General features: G+C 44.5%; 1 protein-coding gene and 1 long non-coding RNA gene across 2 annotated transcripts; one reads left to right on the top strand and one right to left on the bottom strand.

Annotated features, from left to right (window-relative positions):
* LOC110538288 (prostaglandin E2 receptor EP1 subtype) lies at positions 1-24,569 on the top strand. The gene is made up of 3 exons (XM_021625012.3): positions 1-451; positions 19,282-20,198; positions 23,366-24,569. The coding sequence occupies exons 2-3, from the start codon at positions 19,326-19,328 to the stop codon at positions 23,636-23,638; spliced, it is 1,146 nt and encodes a 381-aa protein (XP_021480687.1). The 5' UTR covers positions 1-451; positions 19,282-19,325; the 3' UTR covers positions 23,639-24,569.
* LOC149979396 (uncharacterized) lies at positions 22,245-27,028 on the bottom strand. The gene is made up of 2 exons (XR_016485323.1): positions 26,903-27,028; positions 22,245-23,606 (listed from the first exon to the last, which is right to left on the bottom strand). It is a non-coding gene; the product is annotated as an uncharacterized LOC149979396 (long non-coding RNA).
* Positions 27,029-27,584: the final 556 nt, after the last annotated feature.

Genomic DNA, 27,584 nt, shown 5'->3' with positions numbered 1-27,584 from the left:
AATTAGTTTCCAATAAGTTATTGGGTAGCACTCCCAGTTCCCTTTCACTGAACTGCTGTAATATGGATACATGCATTCCTCTCGCGGACTCAAGACGCCCCGGGGCTGCGTCGACGCGGTACAAGTCTATAAAGAGGGCTGAGCAACGAAACAAACGTTGAATAGTAAATGGTTGGCTGTGCAACCTTTTGGAGACTGGGTCTTGATCTTGGTGACGGACTTCTCGTGCGGTTGCTCGTTTTGTTTTCTTTAGGAGAATGAGGCACTCCTCGGGATACATGACTTCACTATCAGCTCAGGTTATCATTGTTGATAATAAGTAACATTCTCGTGCACGAATCCCTGAGTTTAAGGAACTTTTGAATGTCATGGTTCACGGTGAAATGATTTAACATCTGAAAACCAAAGGAATACATCTTCATTTGTTTCTATGGATTCACTGTTTGGTCAGGTAATATCATTATTACTTATTTCACACCATTAATTATCTTCTTGTAGCCTATGATGCTGAATTAGCTATGCACATAAATAATAACCGTTTTGACAATGCACACAGATCCCTTTTAATTTGGACATGGTAAATCATTCAGGAAATTTACAATGAACAACTATTAGTATTTTTTTTACAAAATGGGTGAAAGTAGGGGGAAATAATTTCTTGCCTGGTCAAACGTTACACTCCATGTAATTAGTCGTTACATATACTGCTCATCTTATTAAGGCTTTTTAGAAGAACCATACATGTTTTTTGTTTTACCAATAATGAGTGCACATGTATTGGGCTGAATTAGTATGATTTCATTTCGATTTTAAACCTGAAATTGTTTTCAACTCTCTCATTCATCAATGTCTTTGGGTGCGTTCGTAAATTGCCTCCAGTGTGTCAGTAGCTATGTGTCGATTGTAAATTCAGAGCGTTGTCAGATTGTCTGTTCATAAATTCAGAGGCTTCGCTCTCGGAGTGTTCAGAGCGCACACTGGACGCTCTGGCCGAGGAGTAGGGTTGATCCGAGCGTTCTGACCTCACGACAGCAGTCAGGCACCAAAGCTAACTGGATAAAGTTGGCTAGCTTACTTGCTACTTCCAGACAAAATGAGAGAATACCTCACTCTGACAATTTTACTCGCCCTAGCGGAGTTGATTAATCTGTTTTCATGTTATCTAGAGCGATAGTGACTAACTGTGCTGCTTGCAACATTTAATAACGTATTTTTTTCCTCCTACGTTTACTGACACCGGTCATATTCAACGGGTGTTGCAAGTTTGTAAATTAATCAGTTATTCTGTGCTCTGGCACACAGACGAGAAGGCTCTGAAATCGGAGTAGATAGAGTGAATTTACAAACGCACCCTTTGTTAGACATTTTTGTTTTAGATTAGAAAAGCCAACGGAACAAGGACTGCAAATGCACCCTACAAAACTGTAGTAGCCTATGTCATGTTTGGCAAGGCAGGGGCATACCCTTTGTGTGTGTGTTTCTCATTAACAATGGTAAGGTATCTCTGCTACAAATCAATCCGAAATCATTGCTAGATCGAGTAACTCATGAGAAAACATATTATACAAACTAGGCACAGTATAGGATTTTATGTATACCTAATTTTGGAAGAAGTATTGTGACTCTGTTCTGTTATTCAGCATTGAAGGTTTTGAAGAAGAAGGAAAAGGGTGATTTGATTGGCATCGTGTAGACTACGCCTATGGGTCTGCTATCACGATAGAGCACCTTTCACAGAACGTGTGCTATGTCACTGTCAGACACGGTCAAGACTTGAAGGAGCACCTTTCACAAGAACTGTCTTGACTTGTTCCGCATTCTCAGGTTGCGGAGGACAATGAGGGGGAAGTGTGTGGCATTTGTCTACAATGGGCTTTTTAAAGGACACTAGCTAGGTTTCCATTCAGTTCACGACAATTGGCAACAGAATATTCTAAAATCCGAATAAAAACAATAGCCTATGTGCATTTTCCCACCAGAGATGTTTCCATAAAATTAATTTGTTGCGAAAAAAAAGCTGTGCGGGATGACATAGTGCACATTAAAACAACTTTTGCGGTTAAACACCCATTTACCAAAATAAAAAATACAAGCTAAATGGGTTTCCATCGCATTTTGGTTTTGTCCCCCCCCAAGAGCGAATGTGCTCACTCTTGTCTTGGTATGTGCGCTCTAGCGAACAGCTCCCAGATAGGCCTATAGTCCGGGTAGACTACCTACATGATGCAATTATTTATGGAGAAGAGCGAGATTATTTTTATTTGTCAAATGATAGCCAAGCACGACCATCATGTAGAATTAGACTATCGATATTTATTGGAAAGGAACATCAAGCTCATCACCTTCCACTTTTACCACCATGTGAAGTTCATCATCTGCAGCCTAATAAACTGCATGCTTTCCCGACCCGATCCCATCCCACCATATCATATCATCGCATGACTCCCGAGTTTTGATATGATGGTTATTTTATCAATATTTGCGCATAAAAGCGTTTCCACAGCCATTTCTTGCATAATTAACTTCACCAACTCAAAAAGTTATCAATTTATCTAGCTTGTTTTGTCCACATTTGGACATTTTATGACACATTTTAAACCATCCGGCCTGTCATTACATTTTTTATCCAACATATACAGTGCATTCGGAAAGTATTCAGACAGACCCCTTGACTTTTTTCACATTTTTGTTTCATTACAGCCTTATTCTAAAATGGAATAAATCGTTTTCCCCCCTCATCAATCTACACACAATATGTCACGTTCGTCATAACGATAAGACCAAGGCGCAGCGTGATATAAACACATTCCTCTTTAATTAACGAAGAACACTTAAACAAAACGAACGTGCCGCTATGCTAAACCGAGTGCTGACATGCAACGACACATAGACAATAACCCACAAAACCAACATGGAAAAATGGCAACCTAAATAGGATCCCCAATCAGAGACAACAAAAACCAGCTGCCTCTGATTGGGAACCAATTCAGGCCACCATATACCTACATTTACCTAGACATACCAAAACCCCATAGATATACAAAAAAAATCCCAGACAGGTCAAAAACACACATACCACCCTCGTCACACCCTGACCTAACCAAAATAATAAAGAAAACAAAGATAACTAAGGTCAGGGCGTGACAGTCCCCCCCCCCCCCCCCCGCCCAAAGGTGCGGACTCCCGGCCGCAAACTTAAACCTATATGGGAGGGTCTGGGTGGGCATCTAACCTCGGTGGGGGCTCTGGTTCTGGACGCCGCCCCCCTTCTTTACACTGAGTCCGCTCTTGTAGCACTGACCCGTGGATCATCGTCGGAGGCTCTGGACTGCGGATCCTCGCCGTAGGCCCCGGGCTGGGGACCGTCGCTGGAGACCCCGGACTGTGGCCCGTGGCTGGAGGTTCCGGTCTGTGAACTGTCGCCGGACGCTCTGGACTGGGTACTGTCGCCGGACGCTCTGGACTGGTTACTGTCGCCGGATGCTCTGGACTGCCGAGGCTCACTATAGGCCTGGTGCGTGGTGCCGGCACTGGTGGTACCGGGCTGGGGACACGCACCTTAGGGCGAGTGCGGGGAGTAGGAACAGGGTGTACTAGACCCTGGAGGCGCACTGGAGGCCTGGTGCGTGGTGCCGGCACTGGTGGTACCGACACTGGTGGTACCGGGCTGGTGACACGCACCTCAGGGCAAGTGCGGGGAGCAGGAACAGGGCGTACTGGACTGCCGAGGTGCACTGTAGGCCTGGTGTGTGGTGCCGCCACTGGTAGTACCGGGCTGGGGACACGCACCTCAGGGCGAGTGCGAGGAGCAGGAACAGGACGTACTGGACCCTGGAGGCACACTGGAGGCCTGCTGCAAATGCAGGGCGCTGGCACAGGACGCACTGGGCTGTGCAGACTCACCGGAGACACAGTACGCAGAGCCGGCGCAGGATATCCTGGTCCAAAGAGGTATACTGAGACCAGGAGCGCTGAGCCGGCACCCTCCTTCCTGGCTGGATGCCCATTCTAGCCTGGCCAATGCGAGGAGCTGGAATAGAGTGCACCGGGCTAGAATAGCGCACTGGAGACACTGTGCGCTCCACCGCATAACACGGTGCCTGACCAGTAACACACTCCCCACAGTAAGCACGAGGAGTAGGCTCAGGTCTCTGACCTGACTCATGCAATCTCCTTGTGTTCCACCCCCCAAAAAAGTTATTGGGGCTACCTCTCGGGCTTCCGTGCACCTTCATATCGTCACTGTTCCTCTATTCTCCGGTATTTATCGTCGTAGTATCGCTGTTCGGCTTTCACTGCCTCTAACTCCTCCTTAGGATGGCGAATAATCCCCCGGCTGTGTCCAGGGTCCTGCTCCATCTAATATCTCCTCCCAGGTCCATTTCCCCATTAAGCGCTGTTCCTCCTTTTCACACTGCTTGGTCCTGGTTTGGTGGGTTATTCTGTCATGTTCGTCATAACGATGAGACCAATGCGCAGCTTGATATGAACACATTCCTCTTTAATTAACGAAGAACACTTAAACAAACTAACAAAACCAACATGGAAAATGGCAACATAAATAGGATCCCCAATCAGAGACAACGATAAACAGCTGCCTCTGATTGGGAACCAATTCAGGCCACCATAGAACTACATTTACCTAGACATACCAAAACCCCATAGATATACAAAAAACCATAGACAGGACAAAAACACACATACCACCCTCGTCACACCCTGACCTAACCAAAATAATAAAGAAACTAAGGTCAGGGCGTGACACAATACCACATAGAGACAAAGCAAAAACAAGTTTTTAGAAATTGTTGCAAATTTATAAAAAAAGAAGAAAAAAATGCGAAAGGGGAAATATCACATTTACATAAGTATTAAAACCTCTTTGGGCTAGACATGCCGGTAGCTCCCCACCGCGACAACATCCGTTGAAATTGCAGAGCGCGAAATTCGAAATGCAAAAACCGTAATAACATTCATGAAAATACAAGTATCATACATAATTTAAAAGCTTAACTTCTTGTAAATCCAGCCTCTTTGTCAGATTTCAAAAAGGCTTTACGGCGAAAGCATACCATGCGATTATCTGAGGACAGTCCCTGTGTACAAAAGCATTGAACACATTTTCCAAACCAGCAGAGGGGTCACGAAAGTCAGAAATTGCAATAAAATAAATAATTTACCTTTGAAGATCTTCCTCTGTTTGCAATCCCTAGGGTCCCAGCTACAAAACAAATGGTTGTTTTGTTCGATAAAGTCCTTTATATCCCAAAAAAGTCAGTTTAGTTGGCGGGCTTGATTCAGTAATCCACCTGTTCCCCTCGTTCAAAATGCATACAAAGGAATCCCAAAAGTTACCAATAAACTTCGTCCAAACAAGTCAAACAATGTTTCTAATCAATCCTCAGGTATCCTAATATGTAAATAAACGCTAAATTTTAAGACGTAGAATAGTGTGGTCAATACCGGAGATAAATAACGAAGTGCGCGCGCCAGAACACTACAGTCAACATGAGAGCCACCTAGAAAAACTACAAATTCTAGCTAATTTTTCAAAAAACAAGCCTGAAACCCTTTCTAAAGACTTATGACATCTAGTGGATCTAAATCTAAATCTTCCTTTGAATCTCCCATAAACAAGGATTTGAATGGGCTGTGACCTCAACAAAATGAAAAATCTGTATGGATTCTCCGCTGATTTCCCCCTTCCATATCTGTTCTGTTATACTGCTTCCAAGATGGCGTAGCAGTCAGGCGTACTTGTCCTTCGCCTTGTCGTGTCCCATGTATATATATTTTTATATATTTTTCTTCGCAAATCTTTTTATATTTTTCTAAACGCTTATTTCAAAATACTCTCCTGCAACCCGCGTCACCCAATGTGGTGTGGACCTGCTTTTTCTCTAACATATTTTTCTTTGCCTCTTACTGGAACCTCTCCAACATAAACTAGCCAGCTAACTAGCCAGCTAATCGGTCATCAGCTAACCTTAGCTCGGAAAGCTCTCGGCAGTTTGTACAACGCGATTCAACCAGAGCATACCGGACCTATTTTATTTCTCTCCATATCCCCGGATTCCTATCGCAAGCTCTGAACCCTCTCACCTTCCGACCTTCGCAGCTAACGTCCCCTGAATGCTAGCTGTCTAGAGCACAACGGACTGTTGGCTTACGAGGCCCATCGAACACATTCCGAAGCCACTAGCTAGCTAGCAGTCAGCTATCCTTTTCTAGCAGTCATCAGCTACCTTTATCCCGGACAACTCTCGCCAGTTAGTTGGACTTATTCTTCTCGATATCTCCAGATTCCTACCGCAAGATCTGAACCTATTTTTATTTTATTTTATTTTTAAACATTTTTATTATGTTATTTTTTATATATATATATTTTTCCACCTGGAATTATAGCAGCTAACAACCCCTGAACGCACAGCCTCTAATCTGCGGCCTGCTAGCTATCTTAAGCACATTGGACTGCTGACTTAAGAGGCCCTTCGGACATATTTCTTCAGCCACTATACATATTTTGCCAATTGGCCTGGTTTACCACACGGAGCCCTGCTGATCCGTCCGCTGATGTAACTGCACGAGGGGGGCACAACAGACTTCCCTCCATCGTGTCATCCCTCTAAGGCCTTTCTGTTAGCCTGCTAGCCCCGTGCCGCTAGCTGCTTGAAGCCACGCACTGGACTTGTATGATCACCCGGCTACGCATGCCTTTCCCTAACGTCACCATGCCGTGTCGATTGCTGTTCTGGTTTGTAACTATTGTTTCATTTCACTGTAGAGCCTCTAGCACTGCTCAACACGCCTCGGCTAACAATTTAGTTCCACCCCCCACACACGCAGTGACATCACCTGGTTTAAATGCTATTTCTAGAGACAATATCTCTTTTATTATCACTATATGCACAGGTTTACCCCCACTGTATTCACATCCTACTATACCTTTGTCTGTACATTATGCCTTGAATATATTCTACCGTGCCCAGAAATGTGCTCCTTTTACTCTCTGTTCTGAACGTACTAGGTGTCCAGTTCTGTTAGCCTTTAGCCATACCCTTATCCTACTCCTCCTCTGTTCCTCCGGTGATGTAGAGGTTAATCCAGGCCCTGCAGTGTCTACCTCCACACCCATCCCCCAGGCTCTCTCATTTGTTGACTTCTGCAACCGTAAAAGCCTTGGTTTCATGCATGTTAACATTAGAAGCCTCCTCCCTAAGTTTGTTTTATTCACTGCCCTAGCACACTCCACCAATCCGGATGTACTAGCAGCGTCTGAATCCTGGTTTAGGAAGACCACCAAAAACCTTGAAATTTCCATTCCTAACTATAACATTTTCCGACAAGATAGAACTGCCAAAGGGGCCGGTGTTGCAATTTAGTGCAAAGATAACCTGCAGAGTTCTGTCTTACTATCCAGGTCTGTACCGAAACAATTTGAGCTTCTACTTCTAAAAATGAACCTTTCCAGAAACAAGTCTCTCACCGTTGCCGTTTGCTATTGACCACCCTCTGCCCCCAGCTGTGCCCTCGACACCATATGTGATTTGATTGCCCCCCATCTATCTTCTGAGCTCGTGCTGCTAGGTGACCTAAACTGGGACATGCTTAACACCCCGGCCATCCTACAATCTAAGCTTGATGCCCTCAATCTCACACAATTTATCAATGAACCTACCAGATATAACCCCAAATCCGTAAACACCCTCATAGATATCATCCTAACTAACTCAGCCTCCAAATACACCTCTGCTGTTTTTAACCAAGATCTCAGCGATCACTGCCTCATTGCCTGCATCCGTAATGGGTCTGCGAGCAAACGACCACCCCTCATCACTGTCAAACGCTCCCTAAAACACTTCTGCGAGCAGGCCTCTCTAATCGACCTGGCCTGGGTATCCTGGAACGACATTGACCTCACCCCGACAGTAGAGGATGCCTGGTTATTCTTTAAAAGCGCCTTCCTCGCCATCTTAAATAGGCATGCCCCATTCAAAAAATGTAGAACCAGGAATAGATATAGCCCCTGGTTCACTCCAGACCTGTCTGCCCTTGACCAGCACAAAAACATCCTGTGGCGTTCTGCATTAGCACCGAATAGCCCCTGTGATATGCAACTTTTCAGGGAAGTTAGGAACCATAATACACAGGCAGTTAGGAAAGCTAAGGCTAGCTTTTTTGAACAGAAATTTGCATCCTTCAGTACAAACTCAAAAAAGTTCTGGGACACTGTAAAGTCTATGGAGAATAAGAGCACCTCATCCCAGCTACCCACTGCTCTGAGTTGAGGAAAAACTGTTACAACCGACAAATCCACTATAATTGAGAATTTCAATAAGCATTTCTCTACGGCTGGCCATGCTTTCCACCTGGCTACCCCTACCCGGTCAACTGCCCGGCACCCTCCACAGCAACCCGCCCAAGCCCCCACCATTTCTCCTTCACCCATATCCAGATAGCTGATGTTCTGAAAGAGCTGCAAAATTTGGACCCCTACAAATCAGCCGGGCTAGATAATCTGGACCCTCTCTTTCCTAAATTATCTGCCTAAATTATTGCAACCCCTGTTACTAGCCTGTTCAACCTCTCTTTTGAATCGTCTGAGATTCCCAAAGATTGGAAAGCTGCCGCGGTCATCCCCCTCTTCAAAGGGGAGACACTCTAGACACAAACTGCTACAAACCTATATCTATCCTAACTGTCATGTATTGTCATGTTGTGTCCTGTTCCTGTTCTTTCTCTTCACCCTGTCTCCCTCTGCTGGTCGTATTAGGTTACCTTTTCTTCCCCTCTTTCCCCCAGCTGTTCCTTGTCTTCTCTAACTACCTCGTTCACCCCTTTTCCCACCTGTTCCCTTTTTCCCTCTGATTAGGTCTCTATATCTCTCTCTGTTTCTGCTTCTGTCTTTGTCGGATTCTCGTTTGTGTTACTCATGCCTGAACCAGACTATCGTCGTGTTTGCTGCAACCTTGTCCTGTCCTGTCGGAATCTGCCTGTTCATCTAACCTTGTCCTGTCCTGTCGGAATCTGCCTGTCCATCTGAGCCTACGTGTGTTTCGTCATTAAAGAAACTCTGTTTGTTAATTCGCTTTTGGGTCCTCATTCACGCACCTGACAGAAGAATCCGACCAAGAATGGACCCAGCGACTTCGGATCCTCTCCACTCAGCCGTCGAGATCCAGGGAGCGATGCTAGGCAGACACGAGCAGGAATTGTCTGCTGCTCGACATGCCGTTGAGACCCTGGCCACCCAAGTCTCCAACCTCACAGAACAGGTTCACCATTTCCGCCTCGATCCACCGGCCACTTCCAGGGCTTTCGAATCTCCGGAGCCCAGAATCAATAACCCGCCGTGTTACTCTGGGGAGCCCACTGAATGCCGCTCGTTCCTCACCCAGTGTGATATTGTGTTTTCTCTCCAGCCCAACACTTACTCCAGGAGCACTGCTCGTATCGCCTACGTCATATCTCTCCTTACTGGACGGGCTCGTGAGTGGGGCACGGCAATCTGGGAGGCAAGAGCTGAGTGTACTAACCAGTATCAGGACTTTAAGGAGGAGATGATACGGGTTTTTGATCGATCTGTTTTTGGGGAGGAGGCTTCCAGGGTCCTGTCTTCCCTATGTCAAGGTAATCGATCCATAACAGACTACTCTATTGAGTTTCGCACTCTTGCTGCCTCCAGTGGCTGGAACGAGCCGGCTTTGCTCGCTCGTTTTCTGGAGGGTCTCCGCGCAGAGGTAAAGGATGAGATTCTCTCCCGGGAGGTTCCTTCCAGCGTGGATTCCTTGATTGAACTCGCTATTCGCATTGAGCGACGGGTTGATCTTCGTCACCGAGCTCGTGGAAAGGAGCTCGCGTTCTCCGTTGCCCCCCTCTCCGCATCACTACCATCTTCCTCTGCCGGCTCGGGAGCTGAGCCTATGCAGCTGGGAGGTATCCGCATCTCGACTAAAGAGAGGGAACGGAGAGTCACCAACCGCCTCTGTCTCTATTGCGGTTCCGCTGGTCATTTTGTCACTTCATGTCCAGTAAAAGCCAGAGCTCATCAGTAAGCGGAGGGCTACTGGTGAGCGCTACTACTCCTGTCTCTCCTTCAAGATCCTGCACTACCTTGTCGGTCCATCTACGCTGGACCGGTTCGTCAGCTTCCTGCAGTGCCTTGATAGACTCTGGGGCGGAGGGCTGTTTTATGGACGAGACCTGGGCTCGGGAACATGACATTCCTCTCAGACAGTTAAGGGAGCCCACGGCCTTGTTCGCCTTGGATGGTAGTCCTCTCCCCAGGATTCAGCGTGAGACGCTACCTTTAACCCTCACTGTCTCTGGTAATCATAGCGAAACCATTTCTTTTTAAATTTTTCGTTCACCCTTTACACCTGTTGTTTTGGGCCATCCCTGGCTAGTTTGTCATAATCCTTCTATTAATTGGTCTAGTAATTCTATCCTCTCCTGGAACGTCTCTTGTCATGTGAAATGTTTAATGTCTGCTATCCCTCCTGTTTCCTCTGTCTCTTCTTCACAGGAGGAGCCTGGTGATTTGACAGGGGTGCCGGAGGAATATCACGATCTGCGCACGGTGTTCAGTCGGTCCAGGGCCACCTCTCTTCCTCCACACCGGTCGTATGATTGTAGTATTGATCTCCTTCCGGGAACCACCCCCCCCCGGGGTAGACTATACTCTCTGTCGGCTCCCGAACGTAAGGCTCTCGAAGATTATTTGTCTGTAGCTCTTGACGCCGGTACCATAGTCCCCTCCTCCTCTCCCGCCGGAGCGGGGTTTTTTTTTGTCAAGAAGAAGGACGGGTCTCTGCGCCCCTGCATAGATTATCGAGGGCTGAATGACATAACAGTGAAGAATCGTTATCCGCTTCCTCTTATGTCTTCAGCCTTCGAGATCCTGCAGGGAGCCAGGTTTTTCACTAAGTTGGACCTTCGTAACGCTTACCATCTCGTGCGCATCAGGGAGGGGGACGAGTGGAAGACGGCGTTTAACACTCCGTTAGGGCACTTTGAATACCGGGTTCTTCCTTTCGGCCTCGCTAACGCTCCAGCGGTCTTTCAGGCATTAGTCAATGATGTCCTGAGAGACATGCTGAACATCTTTGTTTTCGTTTACCTTGACGATATCCTGATTTTTTCACCGTCACTCCAGATTCATGTTCAGCACGTTCGACGTGTCCTCCAGCGCCTTTTAGAGAATTGTCTTTTTGTGAAGGCTGAGAAGTGCACTTTTCATGCCTCCTCCGTCACATTTCTCGGTTCTGTTATTTCCGCTGAAGGCATTAAGATGGATCCCGCTAAGGTCCAAGCTGTCATTGATTGGCCCGTCCCTAAGTCACGCGTCGAGCTGCAGCGCTTTCTCGGCTTCGCAAACTTCTATCGTCGTTTCATCCGTAATTTCGGTCAGGTGGCAGCTCCTCTCACAGCCCTTACTTCTGTCAAGACGTGCTTTAAGTGGTCCGTTTCCGCCCAGGGAGCTTTTGATCTCCTCAAGAATCGTTTTACATCCGCTCCTATCCTTGTTACACCTGACGTCTCTAGACAGTTCGTTGTCGAGGTTGACGCGTCAGAGGTGGGCGTGGGAGCCATTCTTTCTCAGCGCTCCCTCTCTGACGACAAGGTCCACCCTTGCGCGTATTTTTCTCATCGCCTGTCGCCGTCGGAACGTAACTATGATGTGGGAAACCGCGAACTGCTCGCCATCCGCTTAGCCCTAGGCGAATGGCGACAGTGGTTGGAGGGGGCGACCGTTCCTTTTGTCGTTTGGACTGACCATAGGAACCTTGAGTACATCCGTTCTGCCAAACGACTTAATGCGCGTCAGGCGCGCTGGGCACTGTTTTTCGCTCGTTTCGAGTTCGTGATTTCTTATCGTCCGGGCTCTAAGAACACCAAGCCTGATGCTTTATCTCGTCTCTTCAGTTCTTCAGTAGCCTCCACTGACCCCGAGGGGATTCTCCCTGAGGGGCGTGTTGTCGGGTTGACTGTCTGGGGAATTGAGAGGCAGGTAAAGCAAGCACTCACTCACACTCCGTCGCCGCGCGCTTGTCCTAGGAACCTTCTTTTCGTTCCCGTTCCTACTCGTCTGGCCGTTCTTCAGTGGGCTCACTCTGCCAAGTTAGCCGGCCACCCTGGCGTTCGGGGTACGCTTGCTTCCATTCGCCAGCGTTTTTGGTGGCCCACCCGGGAGCATGACACGCGTCGTTTCGTGGCTGCTTGTTCGGTCTGCGCGCAGACTAAGTCCGGTAACTCCCCTCCTGCCGGCCGTCTCAGGCCGCTTCCCATTCCCTCTCGACCGTGGTCTCACATCGCCTTAGATTTTGTCACCGGACTGCCTTCGTCAGCGGGGAAGACTGTTATTCTTACGGTTGTCGATAGGTTCTCTAAGGCGGCTCATTTTATTCCCCTTGCTAAGCTTCCTTCTGCTAAAGAGACGGCACAAATCATCATCGAGAATGTTTTCAGAATTCATGGCCTTCCGTCAGACGTCGTTTCGGACAGAGGTCCGCAATTCACGTCTCAATTTTGGAGGGAGTTTTGCCGTTTGATTGGGGCTTCCGTCAGTCTCTCTTCCGGCTTTCACCCCCAGTCTAACGGTCAAGCAGAACGGGCCAATCAGACTATTGGTCGCATCTTACGCAGTCTTTCTTTTCGCAACCCTGCGTCTTGGTCAGAACAGCTCCCCTGGGCAGAATACGCCCACAACTCGCTTCCTTCGTCTGCGACCGGGCTATCTCCTTTTCAGAGTAGCCTCGGGTACCAGCCTCCGCTGTTCTCATCTCAGTTCGCCGAGTACAGCGTCCCCTCCGCTCAGGCTTTTGTCCAACGTTGCGAGCGCACCTGGAAGAGGGTCAGGTCTGCACTTTGCCGTTATAGGGCGCAGACTGTGAGAGCTGCTAATAAGCGTAGAACTAAGAGTCCTAGATATTGTCGCGGTCAGAGAGTTTGGCTCTCCACTCAGAACCTTCCCCTTAAGACAGCTTCTCGCAAGTTGACCCCGCGGTTCATTGGTCCGTTCCGTATTTCTCAGATCATTAATCCTGTCGCAGTGCGACTTCTTCTTCCGCGATATCTTCGTCGCGTCCACCCGGTCTTCCATGTCTCCTGTGTTAAGCCCGTTCTTCGCGCCCCCGCTCGTCTTCCCCCCCCCCCCATCCTTGTCGAGGGCGCACCTATCTACAGGGTCCGTAAGATTTTGGACATGCGTCCTCGGGGCCGTGGTCACCAGTACCTAGTGGATTGGGAGGGGTACGGTCCTGAGGAGAGGAGTTGGGTTCCCTCTCGGGACGTGCTGGACCGTTCGCTGATCGATGATTTCCTCCGTTGCCGCCAGGTTTCCTCCTCGAGTGCGCCAGGAGGCGCTCGGTGAGTGGGGGGGTACTGTCATGTATTGTCATGTTGTGTCCTGTTCCTGTTCTTTCTCTTCACCCTGTCTCCCTCTGCTGGTCGTATTAGGTTACCTTTTCTTCCCCTCTTTCCCCCAGCTGTTCCTTGTCTTCTCTAACTACCTCGTTCACCCCTTTTCCCACCTGTTCCCTTTTTCCCTCTGATTAGGTCTCTATATCTCTCTCTGTTTCTGCTTCTGTCTTTGTCGGATTCTCGTTTGTGTTACTCATGCCTGAACCAGACTATCGTCGTGTTTGCTGCAACCTTGTCCTGTCCTGTCGGAATCTGCCTGTTCATCTAACCTTGTCCTGTCCTGTCGGAATCTGCCTGTCCATCTGAGCCTACGTGTGTTTCGTCATTAAAGAAACTCTGTTTGTTAATTCGCTTTTGGGTCCTCATTCACGCACCTGACACTAACCTGCATCTCTAAGGTCTTCGAAAGCCAAGTTAACAAACAGATTACTGACCATTTTCAATCCCATCATACCTTCTCCGCTATGCAATCTGGTTTCCGAGCTGGTCATGGGTGCACCTCAGCCACGCTCAAGGTCCTTAACGATATCATAACCGCCATCAATAAGAGACATTACTGTGCAGCTGTATTCATCGACCTGGCCAAGGCTTTCGACTCTGTCAATCACCACATTCTTATTGGCAGACTCAACAGCCTTGGTTTCTCAAATGATTGCCTCACCTGGTTCACCAACTCCTTCTCTGACAGAGCTCAGTGTGTCAAATCGGAGGGCCTGTTGTCCGGACCTCTGGCAGTCTCCATGGGGGTGCCACAGGGTTCAATTCTCGGGTCAACTCTCTTCTCTGTATACATCAATGATGTCACTCTTGCTGCTGGTGATTCTCTAATCCACCGCTACGCAGACGACACCATTCTGTATACTTCTGGCCCTTCTTTGGACACTGTGTTAACTAACCTCCAGACGAGCTTCAATGCCATTCAACATCTCACTGGTTACCCCCAAAGCCAATTCCTCCTTTGGTCGCCTTTCCTTCCAGTTCTCTGCTGCCACTGACTGGAACAAACTGCAAAAATCACTGAAGCTGGAGATTCCCATCTCCCTCACTAGCTTTAAGAACCATTTGTCAGAGCAGCTCACAGATCACTGCACCTGTTCATAGCCCATCTGTATACAGCCCATCTATCTACCTCATTCACATACTGTATTTATTTATTTTGCACCTTTTGCACCACAGTATCTCTACTTGCACATCCATCTTTTGCACATCTACCATTCCTGTGTTTAATTGCCATATTGTAATTACTTCGCCACCATGGCCTATTTATTGCCGTAACTCCCTTATTTGAACTTATTTGCACTCACTGTATATAGACTTTGTCTTTTTTGCTGTGTTTTGTTCTTTCCATGTGTAACTCTGTGTTGTTGTATGTGTCGAACTAGCTATGCTTTATCTTGGCCAGGAAAGCAGTTGCAAATGAGAACTTGTTCTCAACTAGCTTACCTGGTTAAATAAAGGTGAAAAAAAATACTCACAGACATTATTGTAACAGTTTAAGAAACTTCAGAGTGTTTTCTTTCCAATACTAGCAATATATGCATTTCCTAGCTTCTGGGCCTGAGTAACAGGTAGTTTACTTTGGGCACCTCCGAATGCTGCCTCCTATTCCGAAGAAGTTAAGACTAGAGGTCGACCGATAATGATTTTTTAATGTCGATACCGATACCGATTATTGGAGGACCAAAAAAGCCGATGCTGATTAATCGGCCGATTTTTTTAAAACTATTATTTGTAATAATGACAATTACAACAATACTGAATGAACACTTATTTTAACTTAATATAATACATAAATAAAATAAATTTAGCCTCAAGTAAATATTGAAACATGTTCAATTTGGTTTAAATAATGGAAAAACAAAGTGTTGGAGAAGAAAGTAAAAGTGCAATATGTGCTATGTAAGAAACCTTTCAGTTCCTTGCTCAGAACATGAGAACATATGAAAGCTGGTGGTTCCTTTTAACATGAGTCTTCAATATTCCCAGGTAAGAAGTTTTAGGTTGTAGTTATTATAGGAATTATAGGACTATTTCCCTCTATACCCATTTGTATTTCATTAACCTTTGACTATTGGATGTTCTTATTGGCACTTCAGTATTGCCATTGTAACAGTATAGCTTCTGTCCCTCTCCTCGCTCCTCCCTGGGCTCGAACCAGCAACACAACGACAACAGCCACCATCGAAGCAGCGTTACCCATGCAGAGCAAGGGGAACAACTACTAGAAGGCTCAGAGCGAGTGATGTTTGAAACGCTATTAGCGCTCGCTAACTAGATAACCATTTCACTTCGGTTACACCAGCCTCATCTCGGGAGTTGATAGGCTTGAAGTCATAAACAGTGCAATGCTTGACACACAACGAAGAGCTGCAGGCAAAACACACGAAAGTGCTGTTTGAATGAATGTTTACGCACCTGCTTCTGCCTTCCACCGCTCAGTCAGATACTTAGATACTTGTATGCTTGTATGCTCAGTCAGATTATATGCAATGCAGGACACGCTAGATAATATCTAGTAATATCATCAACCATGTGTAGTTAACTAGTGATTATGATTGATTGTTTTTTATAAGATAAGTTTAATGCTAGCTAGCAACTTACCTTGGCTGACTGCATTCGCGTAACAGGCAGTCTCCTTGTGGAGAGCAATGAGAGAGAGGGAGAGAGAGGCAGGTCGTTATTGCATTGGACTAGTTAACTGTAAGGTTGCAAGATTGGATCCCCCAAGCTAACAAAGTGAAAATCTGTCGTTTTGCCCCTGAACAAGGCAGTTAACCCAACGTTCCTAGGCCGTCATTGAAAATAAGAATGTGTTCTTAACGGACTTGCCTAGTTAAATAAAGGTATAAAAAAATCTAATTAAAATTAAACATAAAAAAATTAATTGGCAAATCGGCGCCCAAAAATACAGATTTCCGATTGTTATGAAAAGTTGAAATCGGCCCTAATTAATCGGCTATTCCGATTAATCAGTCGACCTCTAGTTAAGACCCTCAATTACATTCAGAGACTTGTCCCGAAGCCACTTCTGCATTGTCTTAGCTGTGTGCTTAGGGTCATTGTCCTGCTGGAAGGTGAACCTTCACCCCAGTCTGAGGTCCTAAGCGCTCTGAAGCAGGTTTTCATCAAGGATCTCTCTGTACTTTCCTCCGTTCATCTTTACCTTGATCCTGACTAGTCTCCCAGTCCCTGCCACTGAAAAGAATCCCCACATCATGATGCTGCCACCACCATGCTTCTCTGTAGGCCTGGTGCCAGGTTTCCTCCAGACGCTTGGTATTCAGGCCAAAGGGTTCAATCTTGGTTACACCAGACCAGATAATCTTGTTTATCATGGTCTCCAAGCAGGCTGTCATGTGCCTTTTACTCAGGAGTGACTTCCGTCTGGCCACTCTACCATAAAGGACAGATTGGTGGAGTGCTCCAGTGATGGTTATCCTTCTGGAAGGTTCTCCCATCTCCAGAGAGGAACTCTGGAGCTCTGTCAGAATGACCATTGAGTTCTTGGTCACCTCCCTGACCAAGCTCTTCTCCCTCTATTGCTCAGTTTGGCTGGGCGCCAGCTCTAGGAATAGTCTTGGTGGTTCCAAGCTTCTTTAATTTTACAATGATGCCCCTCTTTGGGTACAGCGAGCACCATCACCCGCTCTCTGCTCCTTCAACCAGGCTGCTGTGGTCAGTGAGGTCGTATATTCCTAGGGAAGACCCTGCCACATGGCCACACAGTATAGAGATAGTGAAGTTTCATAGAGAACAAATGAATTTCTTCCACCTCACAGAACTTGAGGTTCGAACAACGTTTACGTTCCGGAGAAGGTATAAAATATCGGTGAAGAATCCAGCTACGAACTGGTCCGTTTGTTACAACTTGGGGAAGCTCATGGGAGACGGTGCGGCCACATTACCATAACGCTGTTTATATAATAGCCTCAGATATGAGGTTTACATCTAATTGTTGTATAAGATGAATGAGTGAGTATGATACTGTTTGTAAAATTGTGTAATGTGATTTTGGAATGTTTAATGAAGGAAACTCCAATTCTCTTTTGAGTTGAACTAAATCAGAGGAGCGCCCATGAGCCCAGTTAGGGTCAGGCATCCTGGGACAGCCCCTTTTCTGCAATTCCGAATAAAACCCCAATCTTGAGAATTCCTCAAGTAGACCATGTTTCTCTCAATCACGGGAGGACAAAGGTTGCAGACCATTGCTGAATCTTTTAACCATACCACGTGGTTAAACTCTTAGACTATCGATACCGACAGAATAAGAACAAGTCTTTGATATTAATTACTAGTCTGCAGCTAGGAATTCGGTATCATTGAACGCGAAGAACGACAACCGCCGAAACATCCCTTCTATAACGAATGAATGAATGTCACTCTGAACAACAACTATCTACTGTTTGTTTATGCATTTCTGTGAATTACTTAGTAATAAATAAATGATTTAAGACAATTGATGTATGGATGACTCATAGTGAAGACTGGGTTTGTGCAGATAACCAACAATTTACTACGTTTGGAATGAGACTAACGTGAGGTAAAGGAAACAATTAATTAATCAGAAGACTGTTGTTCAGATATGAAAATATCTTAAAGGTTATATTGGGAAATTATAATTTTGTAATCTGAATATTTTCCCTGGTGCCCCGACTTCCTAGTTAATTACAGTTACATGATTGATCAGTTTGATCGCGTAATACTAATTACAGAAAATCTTTGATAAAAACTAAGTCTTCAATTTAATGATAGTAAAGACACGACACCACTGTATTCTTGGGGACCTTCAATAATACAGACATACATTTTTTGGTACCCTTCCGACAGATCTGTGCCTCGACACAATCCTGTCTCAGAGCTCTACGGACAATTTCTTCGACCTCATGGCTTGTTTTTTTCTCTGACGGGATGTTTCCAAATCATGTCCAATGAAGTTGTAGAAACATCTCAAGGATGATTAATGAAAACAGGGTGCACCTGAGCTCAATTTTGAGTCTCATAGCAAAGGGTCTGAATACTTACATAAATAAGGTATTTCTGTTTTTTGTTTTTAATAAATTAGCAAAAATCGCTTTGTCATTATGAGTGTCATGCCCTGGTCGAAGTATTTTGTGTTTATTTTAATTTATTTGGTCAGGCCAGGGTGTGGCATGGGTTTTTGTATGTGGTGTGTTGGGTTTGTAGCTTAGTGGGGTGTTCTAGTGAAGTCTATGGCTGTCTGAAGTGGTTCTCAATCAGAGGCAGGTGTTTATCGTTGTCTCTGATTGGGAACCATATTTAGACAGCCATATTCTTTGGGTGTTTCGTGGGTGATTGTCCTTAGTGTCCTTTTTCCTGTCTGTGTTAGTTTGCACCAGTTTAGGCTGTTTCGGTTTTCACATTACGTTTATTGTTTTGTACAGTTCGTGTTTCATCATTATTAAATAAACATGGATCGCAATAGCCACGCCGCATTTTGGTCCGACTCTCTTTCCCATACAGAAAACCGTAACAATGAGGTATTGTTAATAGATTGATGTGGAAAATGTTTTATTTAATCAATTTTAGAATAAGGCTGTAATGTAACAAAAAGGGGTCTGAATATTTTCCGAATGCACTGTACTTTTCTCGCATAAGGTTGGATGGAGACCTGGTTTATGACAGAAAAAAATCTTTACATAATGCAGGATAATATTTATTGTTGTTAGGTAATAACAGAATACTGAATGAGTTTTCGTTTCCCCAGTAAACTTTATTTATGCTATGTATAATAGGCTATTGGTTAAGTTTGGTTATGGTAGTACTATATATTAGTGAGGTTAGGAGTTCTTCCAGGTCAACTGGTCAGTATATTAATCATAACACCTTTCCTATTTTCAGTGCCTTCTCACTCTGAGGACCCCGATGGCTACCTGAGGCCAGTGATGTTGGCCATGCAGCACTACAACTCCTCAGGCCTGGCTGCCCCCAATCTCCTCCCCAACCAGACCTGGGGGGTGGAGGGTGTGCCAGCCATGGCCTGGAGGGCAAACATCACCACAGAGAGGCCCATGTCTCCCCCCAGTAACCCCACTGCAGCTGGCCTCTCCATGACCCTGGGCATCCTGTCCAACATCGTGGCCCTGGTCATCCTGGCGAAAGCCTATGCCCGTCTGCGCCGCCGCTCCAAGGCCACCTTCCTGCTCTTCGCCAGTTCCCTGGTAGCCACAGACTTTGCCGGCCACATCATCCCCGGTGCACTGGTGTTGAGGCTGTACTCAGCTGGGGCTGCGACTGGGCCCTTAGGTCTCGCTGCCACCGATGCCCCCTGCCAGTTCCTAGGGGGTAGCATGGTGTTCTTCGGCTTGTGCCCATTGTTCCTGGGCTGTGCCATGGCTGCTGAGCGCTGCCTGGGTGTCACACAGCCCCTGCTCCATGCCTCACTGGTCACCACGGCTCGCACCAAGATGGCACTAGCTCTCATCTGGCTGCTGGCTCTGTGTGTGGCCTTTCTGCCCTTCTTCAGGCTGGGGGCCTACACCTACCAGTACCCCGGGACCTGGTGCTTCATCAGTGTCCTGGGAGAGACTCAGGAGACGGACGTGGCCTTTGTCATGCTGTTCTCTGGACTGGGCCTGGCCTCTCTGACTGTGGCCCTGGTGTGTAATACCATCAGTGGGGTCACGCTGGTGCTTGCCAGACTGCGTAAGAAGTGTAAGACCTGCTACCGTCGCTCAGCCAAGTCCCATGACATTGAGATGGTGGCCCAGCTGGTGGGCATTATGATCACTTCTTGCATCTGCTGGAGCCCCCTGCTGGTGAGTTGGAAAAGTTCAGTTCACAATTCTGCATGAATCAGGGTAGGGGTCAAAACTATCTTTATTGTGTTCCATTTGGGAATTAAGGTCTCTTTTCAGTCCTTATCATGGAAATTCAGCGCTACAGCATGATTGAAAGGCAATGCTCCCACGTTAGCTGCTACTGCATCCACGGTGAACACTTCGTATGTCTGCTCAATCGGGAAATCCCACATGAAAAAAAGACTAGTATACTATGGTATAAATCAGCGCTCTCCAACGCTGTTCCTGGAAAGCTGCCTTCTTGTAGGTTTTTGCTCAAATCCCAATCTAGCGCACCTGATTCTAATAAGTATCTGGTTGATAAACTGAATCAGGTTAGTTACAACTGGGGTTGGAGTGAAAACCTACGGGAGTGTTGCTCTCCAGGAGCAGGGTTGGAGAGCCCTGGTTTAAATACTATAGTATTCACTGTAGTGTTTTTGCCGACTTCCCTGTAGTATTCACTGTAGTGCTTTGCAATATATTAATGTAGTACTTACTATGGTGTTTTTGTTTTATTATTTTTGACATAGAAGTAGAGGCTTTCTCCTTCATGAAACCTACTAAATGAGCACAAATTCCATAACCTGTAAGTCAATCAGCCAGCCTAAAATCTTACCAAATAATTCAACACTTATGCTATTTTCTATTACATAATATCTTCTATACTTGGCATGTAGGTTTCTCACTTATGGGTGGCACAAATTGGGATATGGGGAGGGGAATGGGCAGGGTATATGCAAATTAAATACTGTCGTCTTTACTATAATAAAAAAGGTTTGTGTTTGTGCGGACTGTAGTGTTTTTGCAGACATTACTGTAGTATTTACTACGATGTTCTTTTGCGGATCATACTGTAATATTAACTGTAGTATTCTACAGTATACTACAACATTCTATAGTAAGTACTACACATGATTTAGGGATACTACCATGTGTAGTATAGTATTATACAGTATACTACAGTTTACTATAGTAAACTGTAGTAATTTTTCATGTGGGTTACATTTACATTTCTATTGCGCTTCAGCAATACAGATTGAATAGAGCCTGTGGGAAAAGTTACAGGGGAGAAGAGGGGGGATGAATGAGCCAATTGGAAGCTGGGGATGATTACTTGGCCATAATGGTATGAGGGCCAGAATGGAGATGAAGCCAGGACACTGAGAACACCCCAACTCTTAAGATAAGTGCATTGGGATCTTTAGTGACCACAGAGAGTCTGGACACCTGTTTACTGTCTCACCCAAAAGACGGCACCCTGCACAGGGAAATGTCCCCAATCACTGCCCTGGGATCTTTTTGTTTTTGACTAGAGGAAAGAGTGCCTCTTACTGGCTGTCCAACATCACTTCCAGCAGCATCTGGTCGCCCATCCAGGGCCAACCAGGACCGACCCACCCTGTTAAGCTTCAGAGACAAACCAGTAGTGAGATGCAGGGTGGTAAAAGCATAAAATAATATTGTAAAAATGCTCAGCTAACAAAAGTAATTCATCCTCTCTGTAAATCTCCAAGATATTCTGCCCCATAAACTCAAAGGCCTGAAATAATATAGAAAATCTCTGCTAACAATCCAGTACTATTTCATCCTCTTTTTGTACACCTTCTGAAATAGACACTTTCCAGTTCCCAGTCATAAACACTATGATTCAGAATAGTGCACCTAAAACAGATGGATAGACATGGTGTACTGCACCAAGGGTATAAATGAATAGTCATGGTGGGCCCTTGCATTGACTAGATGGAATAAATTATTTAAGGTAATGCCATTATGAAGGGCTTGAATAACAGATTTCAGATTGGGTGACATTGAAAATGTTACAGCTTCTCTCCTTTTCCAGTCTTCTGGGAAAGAGGAATATTAGCCAACTAAAATAATTTAATACAAAAACATGGTGATGGTTTGATGATTTTTTAATCAAGGATATTTTTTTTTTACAATTCCAATACTAAGAATTTTGTATAAACTGTTAATATGTTGTAACGGCTTTCATCGGAAGAAGAGGAATCGTCAGAAACAAAATGCAGTGGGAAACGTGTTCATCTTTATTTTAAGGAACTGAACACTGAATACAAAAAAGAACAAAAGGAAGACCCGAAACAGTCCTGCAAGGTGACAAGCACTAAACAGAAAAACAACTACCTATGATTCCCAATCAGAGACGATAGACAGCTGTCCCTGATTGAGAACCATACCAGGCCGAAACATGGAAATTCAAAAACCTAGACATACAAACATAGAATGCCCACCCAAATCACACCCTGACCAAACAACAATAGAAACATACAAAGCAATCTACATTCAGGTCCAATTTAAAAGTAACCATTTATTTTGACACATAAACTGTGAGAAGTGAAAGAGGACAGACTATAAACCATGCTTCAAATTATGGCAGCCTGTTACTTGTCATCACTGGGTCTGTTAAAACTTAGAGTAGCCTTGAGCACCCCCCCCCCTCCCCCCTCTTGTTCCCTCTCCCAAAAAGTATGCATTGTTCTTTATTTAGAACATTGTCAAATCAAAATTATAAAGCCCTTCTTACATCAGCTGATATCTCAAAGTGCTGTACAGAAACCCAGCCTAAAACCCCAAACAGCAAGCAATGCAGGTGTAGAAGCATGTTATGTGCATTAAAAGTGTATATTAATGGATTTCTCACCTGGAAGACATTACGCCCATTAATGTCAGTAGTTGACCTGTTGATTTGCACAATACTGCACAAAAGTTGGGCCCAAATATAATTACTGATGTGTGAACTAAATAAGAACAGCTTAGCATAAATGTTTTACTGTTGGGAAGATGTAATAACCGTTACAGAGGCATTGTTTGTGCTTAAAATCTCTTAATAAGCTGTGGCCAATTGTTATACAAATTGTAAATAAGATTTATAAGGCTACAATTTTGAGCCTGTGATTTCTAACATCAGTAAATCAGTATTCATAGGAACACGTTGTGAAGATGCATTTTGACTGCTACCTTTATTAATTTTTTTTGTTAACATGTGGCAATCTACAGTGTCGGGTAATGTATATAAATTACTAGCAGTGTATGCAGATTGATGCAAATATATATACACCAGCTGAACATATCTATATCCTGCACAACCACTGTAAAACTAACCCAGGTATCTGTGTTACTTGCAGATCTTTGGCCTGATGTCAGTCACATGGTCCTATAGCGGTTCCATAGGCAATGACCAGGACACATACAGGAGGTTGATGGTGATGGGCGTCCGGCTGGCCTCCTGGAACCAGATCCTGGACCCCTGGGTCTACATTTTGCTGCGCCGGGCCGTGCTGAGGAAGATCTATCGCATCACCAAGAGCCGGGCCAGCTTCAAGAACAGCACCTTCCGCCATTGGGACATCAGCTCCTTCCAGAACTCTGAGAAAATAAACACTGTCAACAGGATCTGAGGGAGAAGAAAACACACAGACAGAAAGAGACTGGCATCTTATCATGGTCCTTTGTTGTTCTCGGTGCTTTATTTGCCACTCAACTCAACATGCTGGATTGAGGAGAAGACTGAACATCCAGCAGTAGGATCTAACAGCAGTGTTGGTGTATCACACAAAAGGAAATACCCATTGCCTATAAGACCTATATTCCTTTATTGAGAACTGTGTGGGTCTGCCTGACTGTGAAAGTCTATGGGGTTTGGGATTGAAATCATCATCCTCCAGATCTTGGATCTCTTTCAGATTGATTTGATTGGCCAGTAAGACCTGCTTTGACTGTTGTGTGGAGAAGTCTCATCATTTTATGGGAAACAGCCAAGCCAGACTATACTCAAACAAATTAAATGTCATTAATGGATTTATAACAAAACATTCTGACCAAGTAAGGACAGTATGCCTCACCTGGATACTGGAGACATAGCACAGATAAATCTGCCCAAGGAGAAGGGTTTGTTGTAAAAGTGTCTGGTAGGTCACGCAACATGAGTCTTTCTCTGTGTACATAACTGTACATGAAATGAAGCTGCCTATAAGATATCAACAACAAACATCTCAAATTATATATACGTGTTTGTGTGTGTTACTGTCAGTGTTTTTTTGGAGTTCATACTTTGTTTGTTTGTGGAAATGTCAAAGTGCACTTTGACACATCATGAAGTCAGTGGCACTATGCCAAAGCAAAGTAAAGGCTGTGCTTTTACCTGTGCTTGAAGATGTGAAAGACATACAGTATGTGTCAAACTTGTAATGCTATTGACGTGTGAATTGTGTGTGTGTGTGTATTTATTGCTTATATTGTTTCCCCAATTGTCTGGGGACCTAAATGAAGCTAAGTGTTGCAAAAGCTATAGAATTTAATGTTGTCTAATAAAGTTTAAGTTGCCGGTTATCCTTTTTTACTGAAAAACATATATAATTTTATTTTTCTTTAAAAGAAAATGTATCCCAGCCCCCGTCCCCGCAGGAGGTATTTTGCCTTTCGATAGGCCGTCATTGTAAATAATAATTTGTTCTTAACTGACTTGCATAGTTAAATAAAGGTTCAATAAAAAATAAATAAAATAAACCACAAAATGGCCTTTCAGGGTCATAGCACCATGGTGCTCATCCCAGGAGAAAACAGAGGTGTGGAAAATGTTCTCTGACAGGGGAAGTAGAACAGAAATTATCTCAGTATAGGTATGAATTGATACAAGTTTTCATTACTCCAACAATTGCAATGGTTGTAACAAATGTTAATTATTACTGAGTAAAGTGGTCTGTATTGGCTCATATTGATGAACTACCACAAATAATTTCCTGCAATACACACAACGCCTTACAATTACATAAATTTTCTCTGAAGTTTATGGAATTCTATGAATTTAGGTTTGCTTGTATAGTAGTAGGTAACAGTACAAAAGACAATGACACAAGTACACAAATGGAGTCTTATACCCTGACTACACCGCTCGCTTGCGTTGCAAAATACATTTAGGAATCTATGTTATTCAATTATTGCACCCAGACTGCTCACAAGCGTCTGCGTGTCATCTCCTCATTGGTTATACCCACGTGGGTGATTGACAGACGAACTGTTGCCGGTTGTCGTGGTAATACTATGAAAGTTTAGATGCCAATCACTATATAAGTTAAACGATGAAAAAGCCTGGAAGGAGGAGAGATGATTAGAAACGATTCGGTTGACCGTTTTTATGTGTGGATTAATTGTCAGAGTAGAGGACCTTGTGCATTTCAGGTAAAATAACAACTCAATGTTTATATCCCAGGACAAATTAGCTAGCAACAGCAAGTTAGCTAAATAGGACAAATTAGCTAGCAAGTGCAAGCTAAATTGCCATAAATGTTTAATGCTTTTCGATCTGTACCCAAATTCATGTCATTGGTTCAGAGTTTGTTTGATATTTTAACCTGCGTGTCGTGATCGCGTTTGGTGTACGGGGACAAAATACATTTATGCATGATGGCGCACATGCGCAGCCTGGTTTGGGTTCCGTGTTAGATCTTTGCTCATGTCTAAAGTGCAACAGTGCTTTCACAGGATTAGATATGTTGCCGACAGTTACAAAAAACGGACAAAAAACAATTACAAACAATGCTTCTTCATGAAAAAAAGATAGAACACGTAGTCACTGCATTCAAACATAAACAGTAAATATTTTAGAAACACAAATATAATGAACACAAATATAAACGCAACATGTAACATGTTGGTCCCATGTTTCATAAGCGGAAATAAAAGATCACAGAAATGTTCCATATGCACAAAAGGCTTATTTCTCTCAAATTTTGTGCACAAATTTGTTTACATGCCTGTTAGTGAGTCTTTCTATTTCACCAAGATAATACATCCACCTGACAGGTCTGGAAAATCAAGAAGCTGATTAAATAGCATGATCATTCCACATGGGCACCTTGTGCTGGGGACAATAAAAGGCTTCTCTAAAATGTGCAGTTTTGTAACAAAACACAATGCTACAGATATCTCAAGTTTTGAGGGAGCATGCAGTTGGCATGCTGACTGCAGTAAAGTCCACCAGAACTGTTGCCAGAAAATGTCAGGTTTATTTATCCACAATAGCCAGCCGCCTCCAACTTCATTTTAGAGAATTTGGCAGTATGTCCAACTGGCCTCACAACCGCAGGCCACGTGTATGGCGTCGTGTGGGCGAGCGGTTTGCTAAAGTCAATGTTGTGAACTGAGTGCCCCATGTTGGTGGTGGCGTTATAGTATTGGCAGGCATAAGCTACGGACAACCAACACAATTGCATTTTATCGATGGCAATTTGCACAGAGATACCGTGACAAGATCCTGAGGTTCATAGTCATCAAATCAAATTGCATTGGTCACATACAGACCAATAGATGTTATTGCAGGTGTAGCGAAATGCTTGTGTTTCTAGCTCCAACAGTGCAGTAATAGCTAACAATTCACAACAATACACACAAATCTAAAGTAAAATAATGGAGTTAAGAAATATATAAATATTAGGACTAGCGATGTCGGAGTGGTATTACCTAAAATACGTTAGAATAGAAAACAGTATATACATATGAAATGAGTAAAGCAGTACGTAAACATTAAAGCAGTTTTGTGCCATTCGTCCGCCGCCATCATCTCATGTTTCAACAAGATAATGCACAGCCCGATGTCGGAAGGATCTGTACACAATTCCTGGAAGCTGCAAATTTCCCAGTTCTTCCATGACCTGCATACACACCAGACATTGAGCATGTTAACAGATGCTCTGGATTGACGTGTACTACAGCGTATTCCAGTTCCCGACAATATCCAGCAATTTCTCACAGCCATTGAAGAGGAGAGGGACAACATTCCACAGGCCACAAGAAAAAAAAGAAAAAAATGCCTATTTGTTTTCCCAGTCATGTGAAATCCATAGATTAGGGCCTTATTCATTTATTTAAATTGACTGATTTCCTTATATGAACTATAACTCAGTACAATATTTTAAATTGTTGTATGTTGCGTTCATATTTTTGTTCAGGTAACTTTGAGTCACCTTAATGGAGTGCAGATTAAAACATGGTAAATTAAAACACACCTAAAAATCTTGTCATGACTCCTGCATTTTCACAGACCCTGGGTCTGAGTGAATGATTTGCTGCTCTTGTGCAGGGAAATTCATTAACACTTCGATTTTTTTAACACCTCTTTCATTTGAAATGCTAACAGTCCTCATGGTTCCCCTCCAAATTTGCCAATTACCCACTGATATGTATAAAGGGCCCTGCAAGAAGGTGGTAAATAAGAGGTCCGTTTGAAAGGTGGTTATATAAACATTGCCTAATATTTTTAACAGGTATTTTAAACTAGGTGGTTCGAGCCCTGAATGCTGATTGGCTGACAGCCGTTGTATATCAGACCGTATACCATGGGTATGA

Source organism: Oncorhynchus mykiss, chromosome 12 (assembly GCF_057628025.1).
Source record: "Oncorhynchus mykiss isolate SJ-2025 chromosome 12, ASM5762802v1, whole genome shotgun sequence".
Classification (NCBI taxonomy): domain Eukaryota; kingdom Metazoa; phylum Chordata; class Actinopteri; order Salmoniformes; family Salmonidae; genus Oncorhynchus; species Oncorhynchus mykiss.
The sequence above is the reverse complement of the archived record's forward strand: the minus strand, read 5'-3'. Positions and strand labels throughout refer to the sequence as shown.

Bases quoted from the DNA above. Each gene is read 5' to 3' on its own strand.
- LOC110538288 (XM_021625012.3), top strand. From the start codon at position 19,326: ATGTTGGCCATGCAGCACTACAACTCCTCAGGCCTGGCTGCCCCCAAT. The intron at 20,199-23,365 runs GTGAGTTGGAAA...TGTTACTTGCAG, and splicing joins TCTGCTGGAGCCCCCTGCTG to ATCTTTGGCCTGATGTCAGT.